This window comes from Myotis yumanensis, unplaced genomic scaffold (assembly GCF_028538775.1).
Source record: "Myotis yumanensis isolate MYYU_CA2020_CCGP unplaced genomic scaffold, mMyoYum1.0.hap1 SCAF_21, whole genome shotgun sequence".
Lineage (NCBI taxonomy): Eukaryota > Metazoa > Chordata > Mammalia > Chiroptera > Vespertilionidae > Myotis > Myotis yumanensis.
This window is the reverse complement of record NW_027223772.1, coordinates 12,869,898-12,893,117: the sequence shown is the minus strand read 5'-3', so window position 1 is coordinate 12,893,117 and position 23,220 is coordinate 12,869,898. Positions and strand designations below refer to the sequence as shown.

At 42.3% G+C, this 23,220-nt stretch overlaps 1 protein-coding gene across 1 annotated transcript; it reads left to right on the top strand.

Annotated features, from left to right (window-relative positions):
• The first annotated feature begins 3,885 nt into the window (after positions 1–3,885).
• LOC138998872 (protein FAM240B-like) lies at positions 3,886–22,653 on the top strand. The gene is made up of 3 exons (XM_070400888.1): positions 3,886–3,894; positions 12,757–12,902; positions 22,560–22,653. Exons 2-3 carry the CDS (start codon positions 12,760–12,762, stop codon positions 22,651–22,653), a joined length of 237 nt encoding a protein of 78 aa, XP_070256989.1. The 5' UTR covers positions 3,886–3,894; positions 12,757–12,759.
• Positions 22,654–23,220: the final 567 nt, after the last annotated feature.

Below are 23,220 nucleotides of genomic sequence, written 5' to 3'. Positions count from 1 at the left end.
CACACTCCCTCTTGCTCTTACTCTCAAAACAATGAAAAATATATATCCTAGGGTGAGGATAAAAAAACTCTCATCTGTAGAATTAAGTTTTACTATTAAAATAGGAATACAGTTTAAAGTGAACATGCTTATTAAACTACTTTTATAGATTTAATATTAAATATTAACACTTCCAAAAGATAAAATCTGAACATTAAGATTAGATGAGCTGTCATGTGTAACATTAGTTATAAACTTATAACCTGCTAAACCAAGTGATGGGTATGCCACTAGCAGTATAGGAGAAGTATCTGATGAAAGCAGAGCTGTTTTTGTTATCAGAGGAGTGAGTATTCTAACTGTTTTTCCTAAGAAGGACATGTCCTCTTCTGTAACAGGGTAAGGGCCACTCTAAAATGAGAAGTTGATCTCACTTGGATGCATTTTACTGAAAACCACTCATCAAAGGTCAACTCCTGCTCCAGCTGGGAGAGAACTCAGCAAACCGTGATATGTCATCACCAGATCCCTTCAGGGATTAATGGCTCCAAAGAACAGGATGCCTTTCTACGTCTCCCTGTAATGTTACACCCAAGAGTGACGTGTCCCACCATTCCAGCCCCACCAAGGGCAGACCGTGGCTTTTCACAAGTGTCAGACGAACAAGACACATGGGTAATCCAGGGCATGTTCTAAATCTTCTCTTGCTTCAGGCCAAGTCATAGCACTCATGGGACCTGCCAATCAGAAGCTGGCCTGCCCTGGGCCAGGCGGGGCAGCAAAGGATGCTTAGAGCATCTCTCACCACCAGGGAAGGCTGCAATGTCCCTGGAAAGGTATTGTCTGATTCTGCTACTAATTTGGTTTCAAATGACCTTGAGAGGTCGAGGGATCCCTGTGAGTCCTCCCCTCCACATATAAAGGGCTGCCACAGTGAGATTTCAGGGCGGCGCCAGTGGCCTCACAAGTCAGAGCTGAGGAGTGAGGACTGGGGCTGGGAGACGGGCCCTCCTTTGCACCGAGCAGGATAGTAGTTCACCTGCCAATTCATCTTTAAGGTCAGTCTGTGGAGTTTGTTTTGTAAGCAGTGGGAACAGCTCACATCGGGGGCTGAAAGCTAAGACCCGCTTCTTATTCCTGTGCCTTTGTTCCCCACTTGGACTCATTTCTCCTCCTTTCGAGCAACCCACCCTGCACCAGTCTGGCAAGTGACTTCCACAGGCCCAGAGAACTTCCCCTCTCTGATTTCTAGGTGTCAGTAATGCATGAATGTCAAGTTGCAGAGTGTAACTCAACAGAAGTTAGTGTTGATCTCACTGGACAAGGCTCTCTTAAGATGAAATAAAACACAGACTGTATCTCATCTTGATTGATTAATAACTGAGTCCCAAGGAAACTTTCACTAGAGGTGCCAGAATTATGGAGGGTCCTCAGAAAGCTGGTGGTCAGGAGGTTTAAACGTTCACTGGGGATTTTACTTCACTGAGTAACCTGGAACTTGGCAATTTAAACTGGAATTTTCTTTTGCTTTAGTTCATACAATTAACCATTACCTACACCTTATTAAACATAAGTGCTTGAGCTTACACAAAGTCAAGGTTCAATAAATGTTATTTGGTTAATTTTCATTAGAAGAGATTTCTTTAAATGTTACTGAATTAGTAAAGTAAATTTAAGGGTTGCCATTGGAATTATGACTTTTCCAAATTAGTAATGAGTTACTGCAAATAAAACCAATTCTCTCAATAGATATAAAGGCTAGTAAAAATGTCTTTGCTTTGGGGAATACAGAGAAATAGAACTGTTTATTTATCAAAGAGCAGTCCCCTTTTCCTAAAAACTTGTCTAATTACTGACATTGCCCTTCACATATGGGTAGGGCAACCAGATGTTCTCATTTGGAAGTGAAATAACTAAAGTCCAAAGCCCCTCTCATGTTGAACTTGATGCTGATGGATCTACCAGACTGTTAGAGCCAGGGGCCTCGATGAACCTCTAAACCAAACCCCTCAATTCACAGATGAGGACAGTGAAGGGAAGAATCTGCCAAATTCTACAAAATATGCTTTTCTAACAATCAATGAAATGCATAAAATAAAAGGTAATTAAACATGTATTAAGTAGGAATTATATGTCAATAATAATATGGTTGAAATAACTATAAGCCAAATATTATTTTTAAAAAATAGAGTAACAGGAATTGGAATTGGCCATGTAGATATCTGTTGACTGTTAGAACTGGAACCTTTTGTTTACTTCCCTGGAAGTGTGTGTCTTTCCTATCAGCATAAGAATGCAATGAAACGGAAGTTAATGTTTATTTGTTTAAATACTGAGTTTGTATGTTTGCAGTGTAACTGAAATGAAACACATTCTGTCTCCGTCTCAGCACTGCATGGCTTGTTTGTTCATTAATTCAACAGATGTTTGAGTGCCAGCCCCTTCCAGGTCTGTCTGGGGTGGCCATTCAGGTGTGGTCTCCTGAGTCCAAGACCACAAGCTGTGCTTGGGCCTTGTCACCAAGGGCCACATGTACTGGCCGCCTGGTCTCTGCTGCCCTAGCAGAGATGGGGAGTTCCTCATAGCAGAGGGTCCCAACACTCATGGAATTGCAGAGGTCGATTCGCAATTATACACCCAATATTTAAAGACATGTGGCCTTTGACCAGCAATTATACTTCTAGGAGTCTCGCTATAGATATGCTTATATATGTGAACAAAATGAACGATTCACTCGGGTTTTTGTGTAGTAGACCCAAACAGGAATGAATGTAAATGTCCATCAGTGTGAGACTGGTTGAATAAATTACAGCATAGCCATGCACCATGGAGGCTATGAAACCCATTAGGGCTGGAAGGGGATACTTTGTTAAGTGAAAACATCAGAATGCAGAACAGTACATATAGCACGGTCCTGCTTGCAGAAAAGAAAATATCATATACTCACAGGGTGGGACAAAAGTGGGTTTACAGTTGTGCATACACAAAGCAGAGTTTATTCTTGTATTATTATTTATTAACTAGGGACCTGGTGCATGAAGATTCGTGCACTGGGGGTGGGTGGGTGGAGGGAGGGTCCCTCAGCCCAACCTGCATCCTCTCCAACCTGGGAGCCCTCAGGGGAGCCCTCTCCAATCTGAGAGTTTCTGTCTGTCTTTGCAATCATATGAGCGAATTGTCTGAGACCCTCAACCCAGTTTGGTTTGTTGCTCACAGAATAATAGAGGCTTTTTTTTTCTTTGCTCCATTGGTGGAGATTTCCTGGAAGTTTTAGGATATCTTCCCTTTAATTTTTCCTAGACATTCATATTTTACTTATGTCTCTCACCTTTGCTTTCCCTCCATCCCCAACCGCAACAGTAACTTGCTCCAGGCTCACTTTGCTCTACTGTCTAGGAGATCCGTCTGCCACCAGAACTATGATTCCCAGCATTCCTGGTGCTCCCTGTGCTCTGAGCTTCCACTTCCGGTCCTGGAGCTGCCATCAGAACTATTATTCCCAGCATTTCTCTTGCTCCCCATGCTCTGGGCTTCCACTTCCAGTCCTGGGGCTACCACCAAAACTACTATTCCCAGAATTCCTGGTGCTCCCCATGCTCTGGGTTTTCCCAATAGAGGGAGTCACATCCCCCCAAGCCTCCAGCTCTCCTGCTCTGCTCTTCATCCAGTGACCGAGGGAACCACATCTCCCCAAGGGAGTGACCTAGGGAGCAACTAAGGGAGCCACGCCCCCCCAAGCTGCTGGCTCTCCCACTCTGCTCTGTGTATGCAAATTACCCCCCATCTTTGTTGGGTTAATTTGCATACCCCTCATTGCCTGGTGGGTGTGGCTTGTGGTCATGGCTTGAGCGTAGCAGAGGGACAGTTAATTTGCATGTTTCTCTTTTATTATATAGGAATATCAGATTGTTTTCAGTATGAACAACTGTAAACTTATTTCACCGCATTCTGTATATACACACATGCTTTCATTACAAGGGAAAGATCAATGAGACACCCTTAGCAGTGGGTGTCTTCGGGAAGTGTAGTGGCTGCAAAAAGAAAGAAGGTAAAGGACTGCTACTACTAGGTTTCTATCCTTCAGCACTCACTGAAGTGTTTTGCTGTGTCCAAGGACTACGTTTACATCTTTTCCTGATGTAGCCTTAAAGGAGCATCATCGCTAATGGTGTGAAACTTTGAAACCCATGGACCAAATCATTGTGGGGATTTTCTGAAGAGAGCCATTGGGTGATTTTCACTTGTGTGTATCTCCACATACGTGAACCAAAGAGCTCCTGCAGCCCTCGGGGAGGGGGACAGTGGGGGCGACTCTGTCTCATTTCTGTGGCTCTCCAGTGTCTGATTCCCCTCAACACCAGCAGCATGTGTGCAGCTGTGTCACTCCCCTGGGAAGCCGTGCTGCCCCTCACACCACGTGGGTTTCTAAGGAATTACGCTCTATTGACCAGAGTAATCCAGCTTGTTTAGAAAGCACACCCTATGCGATAGGAATGTGGGACATCCACCACCGTAATCTAATTCTCACTCAACAGGGAAATAGAGATGATAAGGAGCCATCCAGATATTCGATGGCCTAAAAGAAAAAATATTTCTGGAAACTCAATTATTTTTGAGCAATCAGACTCTGGCTTGTGCCCACTCTTTTAAAAGAAACACACAGCCCATTTTCTGTTTAGAAAGAAATAACACTGATTAGTGAATGTCAAATAGCCACTGGACTGGATGTTTCTGGTGTAGTGGGCAGTGATGAAACAATATTTTTGCCAAATGGTCTATTTTAGCCAGCCAAGTTAACTTTTATATGTATTTAATGGGGACAGAATATAAAATTTGCTAGAGAAATTACCACTTTTAACTCAAAACCCATTGGACAATTTTGAATGACTATATGAACGGTGTCAACCTGAGGAAATCATAGGTGTTTCGTCCATTCACAAGCAAGTCTATGACACTGTGTGTGAAAGGCATCATATTACGCAATATCCTTGGCCCACAGTTATTTAGAATCCAGCTGTGGGCCAACAGCATGTGGTCGAGGTCAAGGAAAATGAACACCCATCTCCTAGTTCCGACTCAGCTAGGTTGGAGGCTGTCTGTGTTTCATGGAGCTGGGAGATCCAGCCCCAGGGCTTCTCTGTGCGTGGCAGGATGCTCTCCCAGTTCTCTTCCAGCCCCAACTAGTGACTAGAAATCAAATGAAACAGCCTGGATATTACCAATATAAACCTACAGTGCTTAGCAGTGACCTGGGAGATAGAAGAAGCAAAATTCTGATTGATTTTGTTTTGTGGTGTTTTATTTTAACTCTACATGTGCACAGCGTGTGTTCCTCCAGGAATCTAAGGCATGGGGACCTCAGAGATTTTCCCCTCTAGTCCACGTAGGACTCAGAAACTGGTGACTAAAAAGGACAAATCTGGCCAACAAATATGTCTTTATGGTCCATACAATGCTTTAAAATCTCTCAAATTCATTATCAACAATTTAAAGATAAGATTACACACTTTAAAAAATCAGGGTTCCCAGCTTCTCTTGGAAAACTCAAATATCTGCTCCACTGGCAACAATCAGCTGTAGCTGAGTGGCGGTGCCTCCTTTCAATGGGCATGTTTTCTAGAATTCCCCACAGAGCCTTCTAAACACACCTAGACCCTATAAGCTTTTGAGTCTGTGGCCCTCAATTTGTAGGTAATTGACATTATGGATGTAAATTAGACAACCCATAATGCTATTAAACATTCACTGTGTCAGGTGCTAAATATTTACCATAGCATCTTTTCAACTAAAAACTCATTAAACTTGTGAAATATTGTTCTATTTTACAGAAGAGAAAACAGAGACTTAGTTTAAATAACTTGCTCATGTGGAAAGTAGAGTTTTCCTATCTCCTAGTCCAGGACTCTTTCCATGACACAGGCTGAGCTCATTATTCATTATCTCTGTGTTTGCTGAAAACATTCTTCAATGAGGCACAAAGCCCAAATTCATAACTGTCAAGAGTGTCAGGAAGATATATATGCTCTTGCTTTACTTTTTATTTAGAGATTATTTTAGCTTTAGACAAAGTTGCAATTTTTCCTAATGTCAATATCTTACATAACCAAGTATATTGATCAAAAGTAAGAAATTAACATTGATACAATAAAATTAACTACAGACTTTATTCAGGTTCCTTCAGTTTTTCCACTAATGTCCTTTTTTTGTGTTCTAGGATTCAGTCCAGGATCTATATCTATATCTATATCTATATCTTATCTATCTATATCTAATCTATATGTTCATTTCTCTTCAGTCTTCTTCAATCTGTGACAATATTTTCTTTTTTTAATATATTTTATTGATTTTTTACAGAGAAGAAGGGAGAAGGATAGTTAGAAACAGCGATGAGAGAGAAACATCGATCAGTTGCCTCCTGCACACCCCCTCCTGGGGATGTGCCTGCAACCAAGGAACATGCCCTTGATCGGAATCGAACCTGGGATCCTTCAGTCTGCAGGCCGACGCTCTATCCACTGAGCCTAACCAGTTAGGGCCTGTGACAGTATTTTAATCTTTGTTTGACTTACATGTCTAGCATGGCATGTGACTTGACATGTTTAATGGGTTGTAGTCAAGTAGACTGAAGTTTTTGGAGTTAAGGAAGGATAACACAGAGGCAATATCCCCATCTGTCACATGGTGGCAGGTGCCATGTGATATCAACATTGCTTATTCCCAGTGATGTGAACCTTGATCACATGGTGAGGTGCTGTTTGTTTCTCCACTGCAGTTACCATTTTCCCATCAGTCACCAAGTCACATCAGATGCAAGGAGAAGGAGTTCAGCTCCACCTGGGGGGAAGTGGAGGGTGAGCAATCAAGGAATTTGTGGTCATCTTAAAAATCACCACAATAATTAGCAATTTTTGGAGGGATATTTTGAGGCTATATGGGCAAATACTCTGCTTTTCCTTAAAGTTTCATCCACTAACTTTATTATTCATTAATGGATCCTGTCTGTAGCAATTATTACTGTGATATTCTCATGGTGATTTTATATCCCTTCATTTCTTCTACATTTATTCATCAGAATAGTTTTGAAAATAAGAGTTGCTCCTCCCTCATTTATTTATTTCAATCATTTATATTAGTTTGGATTAATTCTTTAGGTTGTAACTAATATCATGTTACTTATTTTGCTACTCAGATTGTTCCCAGTTTTGGCTATCAGGAGCTCTTTCAAGGTGGTTCCTCTGTCTTTTTGCAATGCCTCCACCTGTGTCATAAGCGGTTGCTTACTTTTGGCATTAAAAATGCTCACTACAAAGAATGTCAAAAGGTAAAATTGTCCACGGTTTATCTACAGAGGTTTGTATATGGCACAAGAGGATGGGGGCGGGGGGTTAAATGTGAGAGATGCAAGCCAAATGGCAATTTTTCTTTTGAATGGAGAGAACGCTAATTTTTATTTTTTATATTTTAATTTGAAGACTAGAGACCTGGTGCACAAATTCGTTTACCAGTGGGGTCCCTAGGCCTGGCCTTCGGGATTGGGCCAAAACTGGCTCTCCAACACCCCCCGATGGGTCCCAGATTATGAGAGGAAAGAATTATCATATACTGTTAGCCCAAATACACCTACAACCACCTGCTTTGCTTTAAGATTTGCTTTATCTTTCTACATAGTTTGATAAACTATTTGAGAATAAGTTGACTCATCATGAGACTTCATCTCAAAATACTTCATTGTGAATGTCCTAAGAACACAGTCATTCTCTTCCATAATCAGAGCACAGTTGTCAACTCAGGAAGTTTAATGTAGTTACAATCCTGTTATGGTCCATATGCCAATTTGTACATTGATTCAATATTGACCTACACAGCATTTTGAAATTTAATTTTTGAGCCAATCAACTAACTAGATTGATATTTATGATCTTACTGGTCCTCATTCCCAGCTGGGTGCCCAGCGCTCCTGTCCTCTACAAGAGTGCTGTCTGATCTAGTGACCAAGACCCCAGACCAAGCTCACAGGACTGAGAGCACCGGTTAGACTGGGTGGGTCTAAGCAATGCCCTGGCAGGGCTTTTGTGGTGATGATCCCTTTTGATGACAGACACTAACAGTCTCTTTTACTGGGGCAGGTACACGTTCCCTCAAATGAGTGAGGAAGGTGGTTCAAAGTGTGGGAGGTGATGACATGACAGGAATTTGGAACCAGACAGCATAGGTTCAGAGCTCAGCACCCGCATTTACTGCTTCTGTGATACTGACAAGCACTTAAACCTTCTCAACCTGCTTCTTGTCTGGTAACGGGGGGAATGACAAGACTTACTTCCCAGAGCTACTGTCATCATGGAGATAATTCTCAGTGTCTCATTGGCAGCTGCAGAGGGGGGTGTGTTGCTCACTGTTACTCAGGTGTCACGTCAGCACCCAGTGAGTGAGCGGACCCAGGTCTGTGAGGGCGGCAGGTTTGGGCTAGATTCCTGGCTCTGAGACTGAGGGATGGTCACTCACTTCCCATATTCACTTCCTCACCCAGAAATACGGGAATAATAGAAACTAACACAATATGTTGAGAATTAAGTGAGATAGCATTTAAGACTGTACTCAATGCAGTTTGCTATGAGCATTGATGCTGCTGCTGCTGATGATGATGAGCATTTACCATGGGCCAGATTTTATTCTATGTTGAGCACTTTGGCTGCTAATCTAAATTTAATTCACAGAAAAAGCCATTTTTTAAAATATTTTTTATTGATTTTTTACAGAGAGGAAGGGAGAGGGATAGATGGTCAGAAACATCGATGAGAGAGAAACATTGATCAGCTGCCTCCTGCACACTCCCTACTGGGTATGTCCCAATAACCAAGGTACATGCCCTTGACCAGAATTGAACCTGGGACACTTCAGTTGGCAGGTCGAAGCTCTATCCACTGAGTCAAACCATTTAGGGCAAAGCCATTTTTTCAATATGAGAAAGTTAAGCTGAAGAAAGGACATATGTTTCTCAAGGTCACTCTTACTGTCCCGATTGTCCTTGTTTTTCACTTGGGCCTTTTCTTAAGACCCAAATGTCAAATTGTCGGCAACGTCTGAAAGGCTTTGAAGGATATTAATTGGAGGGGAAACTGTGGACAGGGACTCACGACTTAAATTCAAAGAGCTTGACTGAACTGTGAGGAGAGGTTAAAAAGAAAATACTTTCTACAAAGGTGCTGACCTGAGGAGAAGCACTCTCACACATGCTCCCACTTCCATCTGTGAAGGAGAGAAGGGGAAGAAAGGAATCTCATTTTAATCTCTGTCCAGTGGGGCCCAAAGGTGGGATGGAAGGAGACACCTAGCAAGTCCCACCAAAGGCCGTCCTCATCTTGCTTCTGGACCCAGGAGCATCAGCCCTTCAGTGTTTTCATCCCCAGGACAAGGTCCGCCTGAGAGGAAATGAAGTGGCAGCCACATCGTTGGCACCTGTAGAGGCAGAATTGCCGGGTGATGGAAGGAGCGTTTGTGAGGAGGGCGAGGGTACATTTCACAAGTGCGGGTGTAGGAAGAGTCCCTGTCCATGAGCATTGTGTCTGTGTGTGTCTGTGTGTGTTTGTGTGTACGTCCTTATCATGAAACACATAAAACTGCTGTGGTGTGCTCCTCTGACAAAAGGTATTGAAGAGAGAAAAGGAAGTCTGTGTTACTGTAATAGCACGGACTAATCTTGAAAATAGTTCATCTAGTTCAGCCTTGATAAGGGATTAATGATCTTCACATGGCTCAGAACAACTGAAGCAGGAGGTATGCTTCTAGAGCCACCCAGCTCTTTCCACGAGTGCCATCTCTGTAGCTGATTGCCAAGTCGTGTGCCGGTGGTGAGCACAGGTTTGGGAGTTGGGCAGAGTTTGAATCCCACCTCCATCCCCTTCAATGGGGTGACCTTAGGCAGCGGCCTGCCTTTTTGCGCCTCCTCTGAAAACGTGGACAAGAGTGGGCTTGTGAGAAATGAATGAGGACTGGAAAGCACTTTGAGGACTGAAGGCATCCAACATGTGCTCAATGAAGAGCATAACAATAAGCCAGAGATCACAGACCCCCAGTCCACCCACCAGTAGGTGAGGGCCTGTCACAGGGTTTATCTGGCCACTAGTGAGGCAGCCTTGCTTCATCCCTAAAGCATGTCACTCCTTGTTGTCACCCAGGGACTGAGTATCATTGCCAATACCAATGCCTTTTACCCTATTGTCTATCTTAAAAAAGAGAAATATTTCTCTGTACCCATGTTTATATCAAAATTGGGGGGGGGGGGAGTAAACTGAATGATCCTGATAGATATTTTTAAAGGGTGGCGGGGGGGAAGCAGCTACTTTTCCTAAGTGTTTAATATGAAGATAACCAGAATGACTCATTCCTGTGAACTCCTAGCCATTATAGTTACTTAAACTTGCTGCTGCTGAGTTTTGTGCCATTGAAGGTGAAGGAAAACACAGCTATCTGGGTTTCAATAAAAAATATCCTATATTCGTAGAGAATCTCAGGAGAGGTCACCTGGGAAGTCTATTTCCCTCCCATCTGCATACACCATAGGATGAAAGTAGCAATTTGAAATTTGGATAAATGACTGCAAAAATATAAATGTGTGTTTATAAAAAGTTGCTTAAGAACAGAATGGAGACACCTCATTTTGAAAAATTCCTCAGGAAAAAATACAAGTTTTATCTCAAAGACCTTTAAGTGACTCAGGAGGTTCAGGTACCTGATAGGTGTGCATGCCTGCACGTTCCTTAGGACTTATTTCTGTGACTAGAAAAGCACCACGATCTGTCTCAAGGAGATCACAGCGCTTCCCCTTCTCCCTGGTCCCACTGAGGGGACGACTTGGGAAGTGATCCTTGTTGCTCTCCTCAGAGCCCCTCTGCAGGTGCAGAGAGCAGCAGTCAGTACCCCTAGGGAACACTGGACACCGTTCATTCCCTGCTCCCTGCTTTATTTTGAGGTTTTTCTAAAATTGCTATCAATTTTGTCTCTTAACAGTACAAAGCAGGTGATCCCAGCTACTAACGTACTTCTCACAATGAGCATAGTAAATGTTGCAACACATGCAAAACAAGTTAAAAAAAGGCGGGGGGGGGGGGTTGTGGAAAGGAGGAGAGGCTGTTACAAACCATCTAAAAGAGAATGCATTTCCCCTTGTAGCAGTTCTTACAAGTCAGCATGATCTTAGATGCTGAAGTTAAGGTTTCCTGCAGTTCCCAGCAAAACAAGCAGTTATACAGCAATAACCTATGGGATTGAGTCCAGTCTTTAGCGGAGTAGCAACTGACAACTGTAGTAACATAACAACTTCTTCATGGTGTTCCCAAATGTACATCCTAAATGGTGTAAGGATGAACCTCACCACCAAGAGCTTTTGCTAAAGGCTTCTCTGGACACAGCCCAACACTGGACCTGGGACAAGAAAGGAAACATCTTGTCCCTGAGATTGAAGAATTTTTAGTCTCAGCAACAGAGATAGATAAATCTTAAATATAGGCTGAGTCAATAAGCAGCAAAGCACTTCATATCATACATAAACTACAGACAATGATAATGTCGGTGGTGATTCCCTGGGAGGGACAGGACTCAGACTGTGAGTTCCCAAGAGCAAGCATCTTCTGTGTGGGTAGATGAACATTGGGGAGTGAATGGCAGTGTGTTGGGCAGTGTCCTCTGTATGATCACATTTAATCTCTACTTCATGGAAAAGGAAACTTGGACTCAGAGCACAGAAAAGGTTTTGACCGAAGTCACAATAATGGTAACAGTCATCTGTCTTCCTTCTCAGCTCCCAGTGGCCATGTCTCATGATGAGGACTGACGGAGGAGAGAGCATCTACTTTGAAGACAGACAAACCTAGGTTCAAATTCCCATTCCTTCATGTTCAGTAATGAGAAGACAGGCAAATTCTCTCAGTTTTCTCATCAGACCAAAGAGTGTGACATCACCCATCTCTGAGTTGTAGTGAGATCAAATGCACCCGCGTGTGTAAAATGCCCATCTCACACTATGTGCTCAATAAACCATAGAGGTTATTGTTATTCTGTGAGGGAGAATGGAAAGAGCATAACATTTGTCGAGTGCCTATTTACTATTTGCATACATTATCCATTTCACATGCAGCAGTAAAGCAACTGTTAAAGGATAATTTTTTTAACAAAGTTAAAATCATGACGCTCTTAAAATGGAAAATAAACATTTCAAGTATTGTACCAAGCTTAATAATTAATTAATGAGGTAACTAGAAAGATATTACAACATATTCAAAGGAGAATTTAAACACACACACACACACACACACACACACACACACATATAGGCAATAAGAATACTGAGATGAATTTACAAGTTTATGAAAAATTGGTTGATATCCATAGGGATATCAATTACATCCCACTGGACAAAATTTATTTGAATTTCTATGTTCAAGAATGACTTGTGCTACCACACTTTTTCTATAATTTACAGAGTTGTGAACTAGCTCAAGGACAATGAAAGTGCCCGGCCTATATATAACCAGATAATCTGGAACAGTTACTCAACACCTTTTTAATTTTTGCTCATTTTAAATTTTTTTGCAATATTTTCCAAGTATTATCCACAGTTACAGTTATGGAAACAGGCTCATAGTGGCTGGGTGATTTGTTCAGAGTCACTAGAAGCATACAAGGCAATGTCTGGGTTCAAACCCATCTTTCATGACTCCACATTCGAGTGGCTTTATTTGAGGGGCTGAGATTTGTCATTTTGTTTTTGTTTGTTTTTAGGGGATGAACAACCAATACATCCGTCGGGAAGTCTTTTGCTGTGAAACTTGTCACGAGCTCAAAAGCTTCTGGGAAAAAGAAATTAGCAAACAGACTTACTACCGGGAGCAGGAGGAGGATCGTCAGGGAAGGAGCGCCCTGAGGAAGTATGTGGGGGCGTCTCTACTACTTTTGAAAGTAGGGTTCCCCAGAAATAGACCAGATGTGAAGATGGGGAGACCGGATGATTTCATTACCCATTGTTCTGAGAATGTGAGTGCTGGCTGTGGTGTGGTAAAGTCGCTGCAGCCTAGAAGAAGGAAGAATGAGGGCTCAGAGAGGGGCCACCATGGGCCATGCAGAGCCACAGCAGAAGCACCAGCTTCTCATCAGGTTGCAGAAGACAGAACCCAAGGGGAAGTCTAAGCCAGAGCCTTTCCTGGGGTCTCCATGGGAAAGGCGAGGAAGGGCAGGTAATCAGGTTAGGACTGTTAGCTGAATAATTCCAGTGGATTTATTTAGTCTATAGATGTGGTTCCTAGCTGCCTGGTTCCTTGCCGTGGGATGACTTGGGACAGAGGAAATATGGTTTCAAGTGGGACAATTAGATAAGCAAGTAGTTGGGGTCACAGGAGCAGGATTGATCTAGATGCTTAGCAGCCAAGCTTTTTGCTCTCTCTAAGAGAGGGCAAGTCCTGAGACAGGCAGTCTTTCTGTGGCCAGCAAGCTTTTCAAGATGTCGGAATATCATAAAGTATAGAAAATTAAAGACACGTTTAACTCCTCTACCCACTCAGTCTTACCACAATCTATACCAGCGTTTCTCAACCTCAGCACATTTGACAGTTAGGACCAGATAATTCCTGTTAAATATCTCCTGACATTAACAATTGTGCCCTGGAAGGCAAAGTCACCCCACTGAGAACCAATGACTTGTAGATAAAATGAGCATCTTATATAATAAAAGGGTAATATGAATATTGACCCTAATGGTGGAACAACCAGAACGACCACTCGACCAGTCACTATGAGGCTCACTGACCATCTCTCAGTTTTTTTCCCCAGCCGGCAGGCTCCCATCACCCAATGGCGAATGGGAAACCGGGGGTGGGTAGCAGAGGATGCGGGCGGCGCCAGGCCAAGGACCCCGCTGATTGCCCCCCACACAAAAGGTGACCCATGGCAGGGGCAAGGCTGGCGATCGAGCAAGAACAGCCGACCTCTCATTTCTCTCCCTGGCAGGCAGGCTCCAATCGCTCAATGGCTAATAGGGCAGTGGGGTGCAGGGCCCGGCCAGCTGCGGGCAGCTGGGGAAGATGCCTGGATCGCAGTCCAGGCCTGGGGACTATACCCATGCATGAATTTTGTGCTCTGGGCCTCTAGTATTTATATAAATAACAATGAGGTTCTGTTGTTTATATCTGGATGAACTACAAAATATCTTTCCTGTTACCATCCCCAGCACATGAGATTATGCTAAATTTCAGAATTGTGTCAACAGGTAAGTGTGAATGTGGAAGATCCCATGTCTGGGGTTATACATGTTAAGATCTGTGCGGGAAGGCTGGTGTGGTCTTTTCCTCATTGGCAAATGAACTTGTGTTCTAGCTAAAGGAGTTCGCTCAGAGGGGAACATGTACTTATGTGAGAAGACATGTGTCACATGTGTCAACATTGCTCTGAGGACAAGGAGCAGCACCTGTCCGCACATGTGCAGAGCCTTAAAGCATGCAAATCAGCTCAGTTTTTCAGGGAGTGTCTATGTTTTCTGTCCCTAAAATAGGAGCAGCCCAGCCATGTGGTCTGTTTGCCGAGATGTCCACTCGCCAGAGGAGTGGCAGCTGGGCCTCTGCTAGTCAGCAAGGCACCGTGCCTCCATGTTTGTGAGCATGCCGAGCTGAAAACAAGTGTAATTCACATGTGCTGAGTCAATATGCACTTATAAAAAGCTTTCTTAGCCCCTGAGGGGAAGTAGCCTGTCTCCACACCCAGACATGAGCTCTGCTACCAATCCAGCTTCATTCCCGTGTAATGTGAAAACCAAGCTCTTCTGCATGCTGGAGCCCACATGTGAGAGTATCCAGTCCTGGAGATTCCAGGGGAGCAAGAAGAGTCAGTGGTGGGGTCCCGGCCATCTTCCTCCATTCAGTCCTGGTCCACAGGCTCATGGAACCAGATGCCAGTAAGAACCCTGTACTGCAGCTTCCCTTCCAGAAGCCCTGGGTGCAGTATTAACAGCAAAACTTGCAATATGATCTGATTTGGTCAAAATATTTGTGTATGTGTACACATTCAAAGTCTACTTGTATGTATAGGAAAAAGGATAGAAGAAAATACACTCAGATATTCAGAGTGGTAATATTTGACAGTTAGGATGGCAGAGTTTGTGTGTGTGCTCTATTTCCTCCCAGGTTTCTATAACAATACCTTGTCATTTTGTAATTAGAGAAAAAAATATATAGAAAAGGCCACCAAATGCAAATGGTGCATAAAACAAATGCATTAATTCTCCAGGCTCCCATGTGCCACAGAAATGACCCCTCAAATTTGGGTTAGTTTGCTCTTCTTCCTACTGGAAAAATAATAAATCTTTAAAATGTGAACTTTGATTTAAAATGGCAGTGGAGTAAATGGATGCTACACAAACACGCTCCCAGGACCAAACTGGAAATACAACTAAAATTATAAAAACAACCACCCTAAATAATCAACTGAAGACTAGCTGGTGAGACCATAGAGAGACTGGTAGAAGGGCGGAGGTAGGAAAAGGCTGAAGGGGCTCCCACAGACAGCAGCTGAAGTCCTGGAGAGATAGCTCATCTGTGGGGTTTTCTGCTGAGAACTCTGGGGTCTAATCCCCAAGCTGGGCCCCCAACACAGAGCACCAGAACTGAGAAAGGTACTCACATAACATCTGGCTGTGAAAAGCACTAGGGCTGTTGTCTGCCAGGGAGAGTCAACTGGAAATGTAGCCACCCTCTTAAAGGGCCCACACACAAATGTCATGTGCAGCCACTTACCTTGGGCTATAGCAGAGGGAGGGCAGAGTGGACTGAAGCTGCGTAAGCATAAGCCAGGGCTGAGGGCTCTGGGGTTTCCTGTTCTGAGTGATTCCCTCACACCAGAAACTACTAGACTTAAAGATGCATTCAGCAAAATAGCAGGATACAAAATCAACATCCAGAAATCAATGGCATTTTTACAGAACAATAATGAATTCTCAGAAAGAGAAACTAAAAAAGTATCCCAATTACCATTGCAACAACAACAAAAAAATAAGATGTTAAGATAGCTAGGAATAAACTTAACCAAGGGGGTGAAAGACCTACCTATTCTTGGAAAACTATAGGACATTGAAAAAAGAAATAGAGGAAGATACAAACAAATGGAAGCATATACCATGTTTATTAATTAGAAGAATTAACACCATTAAAATATCTATCTACACAAAGCAATCTATAGATTGAACACCATCTGTATTAAAATACTAGTGGCATACTTCACAGAGTTGGAACAAATACTACAAAAATTTATATGGAACCATAAAAGATCCCAAACAGCTGCAGCAATCTTGAGAAAGAAGAACAAAGTATAAGGGATCACAATACAGGATATCTAGCTATACTATAGAGGCATTATAAACAAGACATCCAGGTACTGTTACAAAACAAGCATATAGACCAATGGATCAGAACAGAGACCCAGAAATTGGCCCACACCATTATGTCAATTAATATTTGACAAAGGAGGCAAGAACATACCATGGAGTAAAGACAGCATCTTTAACAAATGGTGTTGGGAAAACTGCACAGACACAGGCAAAAAAAATGAAAGGAGACCACCAGATTACACCATACACAAGAATAAACTCAAAATTGATAAAAAACTTAACTGTAAGGCATGAAACCATAAAATGTTAAAGAAGAACATAGGCAGTAAAATCTCAGATATCTCACATAACAATATGTTTACAGATACATCTTATAGGGCAAAGGAGACTGTGGAGAAAATAAATAAATGGGGCTACATCAAAATAAAAAGCTTCTGCACAGCAAAAGAAACCAGCATCAAAATGGAAAGGGAACCCACTGTATGGGAGAACATATTTGCCAATGATACATCTGATAAGGGGTTAATATCCAAAATATATAAAGTACTTATACAACTCAACAAAAGGAAGACAAACAATCCAATTAAAAAATGGACAAAAGACTTGAGTAGACATTTCCCCAAAGAGGACCTACAAATGGCCAAGCAACATGAAAAATGCTCGATGTCACTAATCATCAAAGAAATGCAAATTAAAACCACAATGAGATATTATTTCACATCTGTCAGAATAACTATCATAAAAAAAATCTACAAACAACAAGTGCTGGTGAGGATGTGGAGAAAAGGGAACACTAGTTCACTACTGGTGGGAATGCAGACTGGGGCAGCCACTGTGGAAAACAGAATGGAGTTTCCTCAAAAAATTAAAAATGGAACTTCTGTTTGATCCAGACATCCCACTTCTGGGAATATATCCTAAAACCACAAAATACCAATCAGAAAGAATGTATGCACCCCTATGCTCATAGCAATGTTACTTACAATAGCTAAGACTGACTTGGGGTTGCTTTTGTTCTCTTTCTAGTACCTTATGATGTGATGTTAGATTATTTACTTGGGATTTTTCTTGTTTCTTGAGATAGGCCTGTAATGATATAAACTTCCCTCTTATTACTGCTGTCACTGCATCCCAGAGGTTTTAATATCTTATATTGTCATTCTCATTTGGCTCTATATATCTTTGGATCTCGCCTTTCATTTCGTCTTTGATCCTGCCATTTTTTCAGTAGTATGTAATTTAATCTTCACGTATTTGTGGATTTCTTTATGTTCTTTTTACAGTTGATTTCTAATTTCAAGGCATTATGGTCAGAGACTGTGGTTGGTATAATTTCAATCTTCTTGAATTTGTTGATGCTAATTTCGTGACCAACATATGGTCTCTCCTTGAGACTATCCCATGTGCACGGGAAGAGAATGCATAATCTGATTTTATGGGATGCAAGGTTCTGTAAATGTCAATTATGTCCTTTTGGTCTAGTGCAGTGGTTCTTAGCCTTTCTAATGCCGCGACCCTTTAATACAGTTCCTCATGTTGTGGTGACCCCCAATTTCATTGTTACAAATTGAACATAATTAAAACATAGTGATTAATCACAAAAACAATATGTAATTATATATGTGTTTTCCAATGGTCTTAGACGACCCCTGTGAAAGGGTCGTTCGACCCCTAAAGGGGTTGCGACCCACAGGGTGAGAACCTCTGGTCTAGTGTTTCATTTAAGGTCAATATCTCTTTATTGATTTTCTGTTTGGTTGATCTGTCTAGAGCTGTCAATGGAGTATTAAGGTTCCCAATTATCATTGTGTTTTGATCTGTTTCTCCCTTTAGTTCTGTGAATAGTTCTTTATATATTTCGGTGCTCCCTGGTTGGGTGCATATATATTGAGAAATGTTATGGCTTATTGATGTAGTGTTCCCTTTATCATTATAAAGTATCCATCTTTGTCACATGTTATCTTTGTTTCTTAAAATCCATTTTGTCAATTGTAAAGATGGCTACACTTGCTTTTCTGTGGATGCTGTTTGCTTGGAGAGTCATTTCCCATCCTTTTGCTTTGAATCTACCTTTGACTTTGCAGCGTAGATGTGTCTCTTATAGGCAGCACACGGTTGGGTTTTGTTTTTTTTCCACTCTCTACTCTGTGCCTTTTTAATGGTGAATTCAGACCATTTCCATTTAGGCTAATTATTAATGTATGAGGATTTCCTATAGCCATTTTAGCTTTTGTTTTCTGGTAGTTCTGGGCCTTCATTGGTCCTTTTCCTTTATGTTTCTGTTGTTTTTGTTTGATCATATTCCATATATCTTTGCTCTGTTTCCTCTTTTTTTAAGTTATATGTCCTCGTTGGGATTTCTGTGTGTGGTTACCATCTTATCTAATAAAAGACAAAAAAGGTAATTGACCGTACCTTTGCTACGCTTCCCATTGGCTAATCAGGGCGATATGCAAATTAACCGCCAAGAAAGATGGCGGTTAATTTGCTTACGTAGGTGCCAAGCGATGGAGCGAAGCAGGCAGGCCCAGGGCAGGAGCAGCGAGCAAAGGCCGGAGTGGCAAGCGAAGAGCAAAGAGAGAATCCCGCCACGCCGGCCCCTGCCATGCCCCCAGGGCCCGCATGTGGCGAGTGAATCTGGGTGAGAAGTTAATTCTCTGGTTTGGTGTCCTGGCTCTCCTGGGGCCAGGGATGGGCAAAATGGGAATCCCTGCTCTGAGAGTTCAGGGTCATGGGGAGCACACTGCCCCCTGGTGGAGCACACGAGTGGTGCCGGTGTCAGAGACTCTCTCAGACCAAATGCTGGTCAGAGACCAGGGTGGCTGGTGGGGTTGGAGAGTCCCCTGATGCGGACACTCCGCCACGCTCCCGGGGCCCTCACGCAGTGGGCGAGGAGCTAAGCCCCTCGCCCGCCGCGCCAGCCTCCGCCATGCCCCCGGGGCCCGGGTCCCTACCAGCAAAGAGCGAAGGCCTGGGTTCCGGGCGCTGGAGGAAAACTGGTGCCAGCAGCAAGGGGAAGGAGCCCCCGAGGGGCCCCAGATTGCAAGAGGGCACAGGCCGGGCTGAGGGATCCACAGAGTGCACAAATTTTTGTGCACCAGGCCTTTAGTCCTATATAATAAAAGGGTAATATGCAAAACAACCAAATGGTGGAACAACCAGTCACTATGCTGTGCACTGACCACCAGGGGGCAGACGCTCAATGCAGGAGCTCCCCCTAGTGGTCAGTGCTCTTCCACAGGGGGTGCGCCCCTCAGCCACAGCCGGGCTGTCAGCTGGCTAGTGCAGCGGCAGTGGCAGGAGCCTCTCCTGCCTCCAGGGGATGTCCAACTGTGGCTTAAGCCCACTCCCCACTATCAGTCGGACATCCCCCAAGGGATCCCAGACTGCTAAAGGGCGCAGGACAGGCTGAGAGCCCCCACCCCCCAAGTGCACAAATGTCATCCACGGGGCCTCTAGTTAGATTTATAAAAAATTGAGTTGTATATACACCGTAATTTGTTTTTTTATTTTCAGTTTTTAGTGCATCTGATCTTCATCTTTCTTAGCCATTTCAGACCTTTCCCCCCCTCCTCTTATATATTTTTGTTGTCACAAATTCTCCCTGTTTATGTTGTAAGTTTTTTTGTGATCTTACTTATAGTGTTGTGACTTTATGGTCTTTGTTTCAAGTAGAATAACTCCTTAAATATTTCCTGCAATTGAGCTTTTCTGGTGATAAAATCCCTCAGCTTCTGTATGTCTGGAAACATCTTTATTTCTCCTTCATATTTAAAGGATAATTTTGCTAGATATATTATTTGTGGCTGGTAATTTCTCTCTTTCAGATGTTTGGATATTTGGTTCCACTTTCATCTAGCATGTAGAGTTTCTGCTGAGAAGTTGGATGAACTTCTGATGTGTTTTCCTTTGTAGGTCAACTTCCTTCTTTTCCATGGCTGCCTTGATAATTTTTTCTTTGTCATTAATTTTGACAGCTGTAATACCAAATGCCTTGGAGAGGGCCTCTTTGGATTGATATAACTAGGTGTTCTGATTACTTCTTGGATTCAAGGATCCAGTCTTTCTATAGTTTTGGGAAGTTCTCACTCACTATTTGTTTTAATAGACTCTCCATTCCATGCTCCCTCTCTTCCTCCTCCACAATGCCTATAATTCTAATATTGCCTTTTCTGTTGGAGCCAGATAGCTCCTGTAGAGCTCTTTAATTTTTCTGTATGATCAGGTCTCTCTCTTCTTCCCTCTGCATCATTTCTTGCTTCATAGCTTGGATATCACTAATTATTTCCTCCATTTTGTTGGTTCTGTTTTCTATACTCAATAGTTTACTCTCCATCTCCTTAATTGCACTCTTAATTTTCAGAATTTCTGATCAGTTCTTTTTGAAAATTCTAATCTCTTTGGTAAAACACCCTTTTTGTTTATTGATTTGTTTTCTGAGTGCACTGAATTCCCTGTTGGTATTTTCTCTCATCTTGTTGAGTATTTTCAGAACTGCAATCCAGAAATCTCTGTCATTTATACCACATGTTTCCATGCGATTCAGAGTTTTCTTTCTGGGGATTTTTTATTTCCTTTTTTGTCATTTCCGTTACTGTGGTTCTTCACGGTACTTGTCCTTTGCTTACACATTTATCTCTGAAGAGGTCTTTCTACTATTTTCCAACAGGTGGCGCTGGATTGGAAGATTTTTTACCTCTGTGGTCTTCCAGTCTTGAATCTCTGCAGCTTCCATAGGCAGTACAGCTGCACTGCTTGGGGGTGGGTTTTTTTTTGCCCTCATCATAGTGGCAACCCCTGACCTTCGTTGGGTCCTGACAACACCTGTTTTGGCTTTCATTATGAGAATTTTTTGTTTTGTTGTTAATCCTTACCCAGGGATATTTTTCCATTGATTTTTAGAGAGAATAGAAGAGAGGGTGTGAGACAGAGGGAGAGAAACATCAATGTGAGAGAGACACATCAATTGATTGCCTCCCACACGCACCCCAACCAGGGTACATGCCCTTGAGTGGAATCAATCTCATGATCCTTCATTCCAAGGGCCAATGCTCTAACCACTGTGCTAAACATGCTAGGGCATGAGTTTTTGTTTTGTTCTGTTTTCATATTTTTCTTTTTTGTGTATTTTCCTGGTGGGTTTGTTGTTTGTTTATTTGTTTGTTTGCTTTGATCATTCTATGAGGTGGGTGGTATCTCCTTATGGTTTTAATATGCATGTTTCTAATTATGTTGAGCATCTTTTATAGGCTTGTTTGTCATCCACACAACTTGTTTGGTAAAATGTCTGTTCAAATTTTTTACCAGTTATATGTTTAGTTATTTATTTTCATCTCACTGAGTTTGGAATTTTATATATTCTGGAACCAAGTCCATGAATATGTGATTTTTAAATATCTTCTCTCTATTTGTGGCTTGTCTTTTATTTTCTTTACAGTATCTTTCACAGAGAAAATTTAAATCCAAATCTTCCTTTTTTTTAATGACTCATGCCTTTTGTGTTGTATCTAAAAATTCTTTCTGGTCCCAAGGAATATAATAAAGAAATCCTTTTGTGGGTGTTTTTCTAAAAAGTCTTTGTCTTACAGTTACATTAGATCAATAATTAATTTTATATAAGATGTGAAATATGGGTCAAAGTCCATACTTTCTATTGAATATGGATGTATGATGTCCTAGCCCCATTTGTTAATATATATATATATATGCCTTCCTCCAATGAGTTGTCTTTGCCCCTTGTCAAAAGTAACTGGCCATATTTGTGTATATTCATTTCTGGGCTCTCTATTTTAATCCATCGATCTATTTGCAATAGATCTTCACCAATGCCACACTGTCTTGATGGTGGTAGCCTTATATTAAGTCTCAAAATCATGCAGTGTGAGTCCTCCAACTTTCTTTTACTTCAAAATTGTTTTCGCTAATCTATTTCTTTAGCCTTTCCATACAAAATTTAGTATCCACTTATTCTTATCGACGAAAGATGGGACGTTGGTTGAGATTACATTGAATCCACACAGGAAGGAATAAACTTGGGGGAAAATTATATATTCAGAGGCTTTGCTCATTTGTCTATTTACTTTTCTCTTTACTAATTTGTAAAAGTCATGTTTCTCTTAATAATGTTCTTTTACAAGGAAAAAAAAAAACCTTCGTGGGACCAGCAGGCGTGGAGGCCAATGCACTAAGCCCAGTGTACTGTTTCTCCCCTCAGGCTCAGAGAAGGATGGAAGCGGAGACTGGAGGAGAGACTGCGGATGCTGGACCATCCTGAGGAGAAGCCCCAGGAGGCGAGCACTGTGGGCTGACAGCCTCCTGCCTCCTCCACTTTACAGACAACAAGCCAAGGGCAGTTTCTAGGAGATAAACAGATGCTTCCTTTCTGTCCACTTGCTGAGCAGGACACTCAGTTTGCTCTCACACTAACAGGCGAGTCCTTCCTGTGCTCATGGGAGGTCCTACCCAAGGCGTTCTCCCTGCAGGAGGAGGATGACTGCCAATGGGATAGGAAGCTCCGGTGGTTTAATATAAAAGCTCCTGGAACTAGCTCTCCCCCCGCTTCACAGATCCACCCAGTGCAGCTTATTCACATTTCCTTCCCCTGTGAAAGCGGAATGCCTTCTCCAAGCTGACGGAGGGCAATGATCTTGATGGGAATCTGGCTTCCTCAGTCTTTTGGGAACACAGTCATATAATCTTTGCTTCCTGTCTCCCCTGTGTGTGAAGACAAAAATGCAACCACTTACAGAAATAAAGCAATTACTATAAAGGGAAGATATGGTTTGAAATAAAAGGAACTAATTTATTTTCTCTTCGTATGGTTTGAATTGCTTTTTTTCATAAACATGCGTAATCAGAAATAAGCAGTGAAAACA

Excerpts from the sequence above, each read along its gene's own strand:
- LOC138998872 (XM_070400888.1), top strand. The coding sequence starts at position 12,760 with ATGAACAACCAATACATCCGTCGGGAAGTCTTTTGCTGTGAAACTTGT. Across the intron at positions 12,903-22,559 it reads GGAAGGAGCGCCCTGAGGAA|GCTCAGAGAAGGATGGAAGC; the intron begins GTATGTGGGGGC and ends TTCTCCCCTCAG.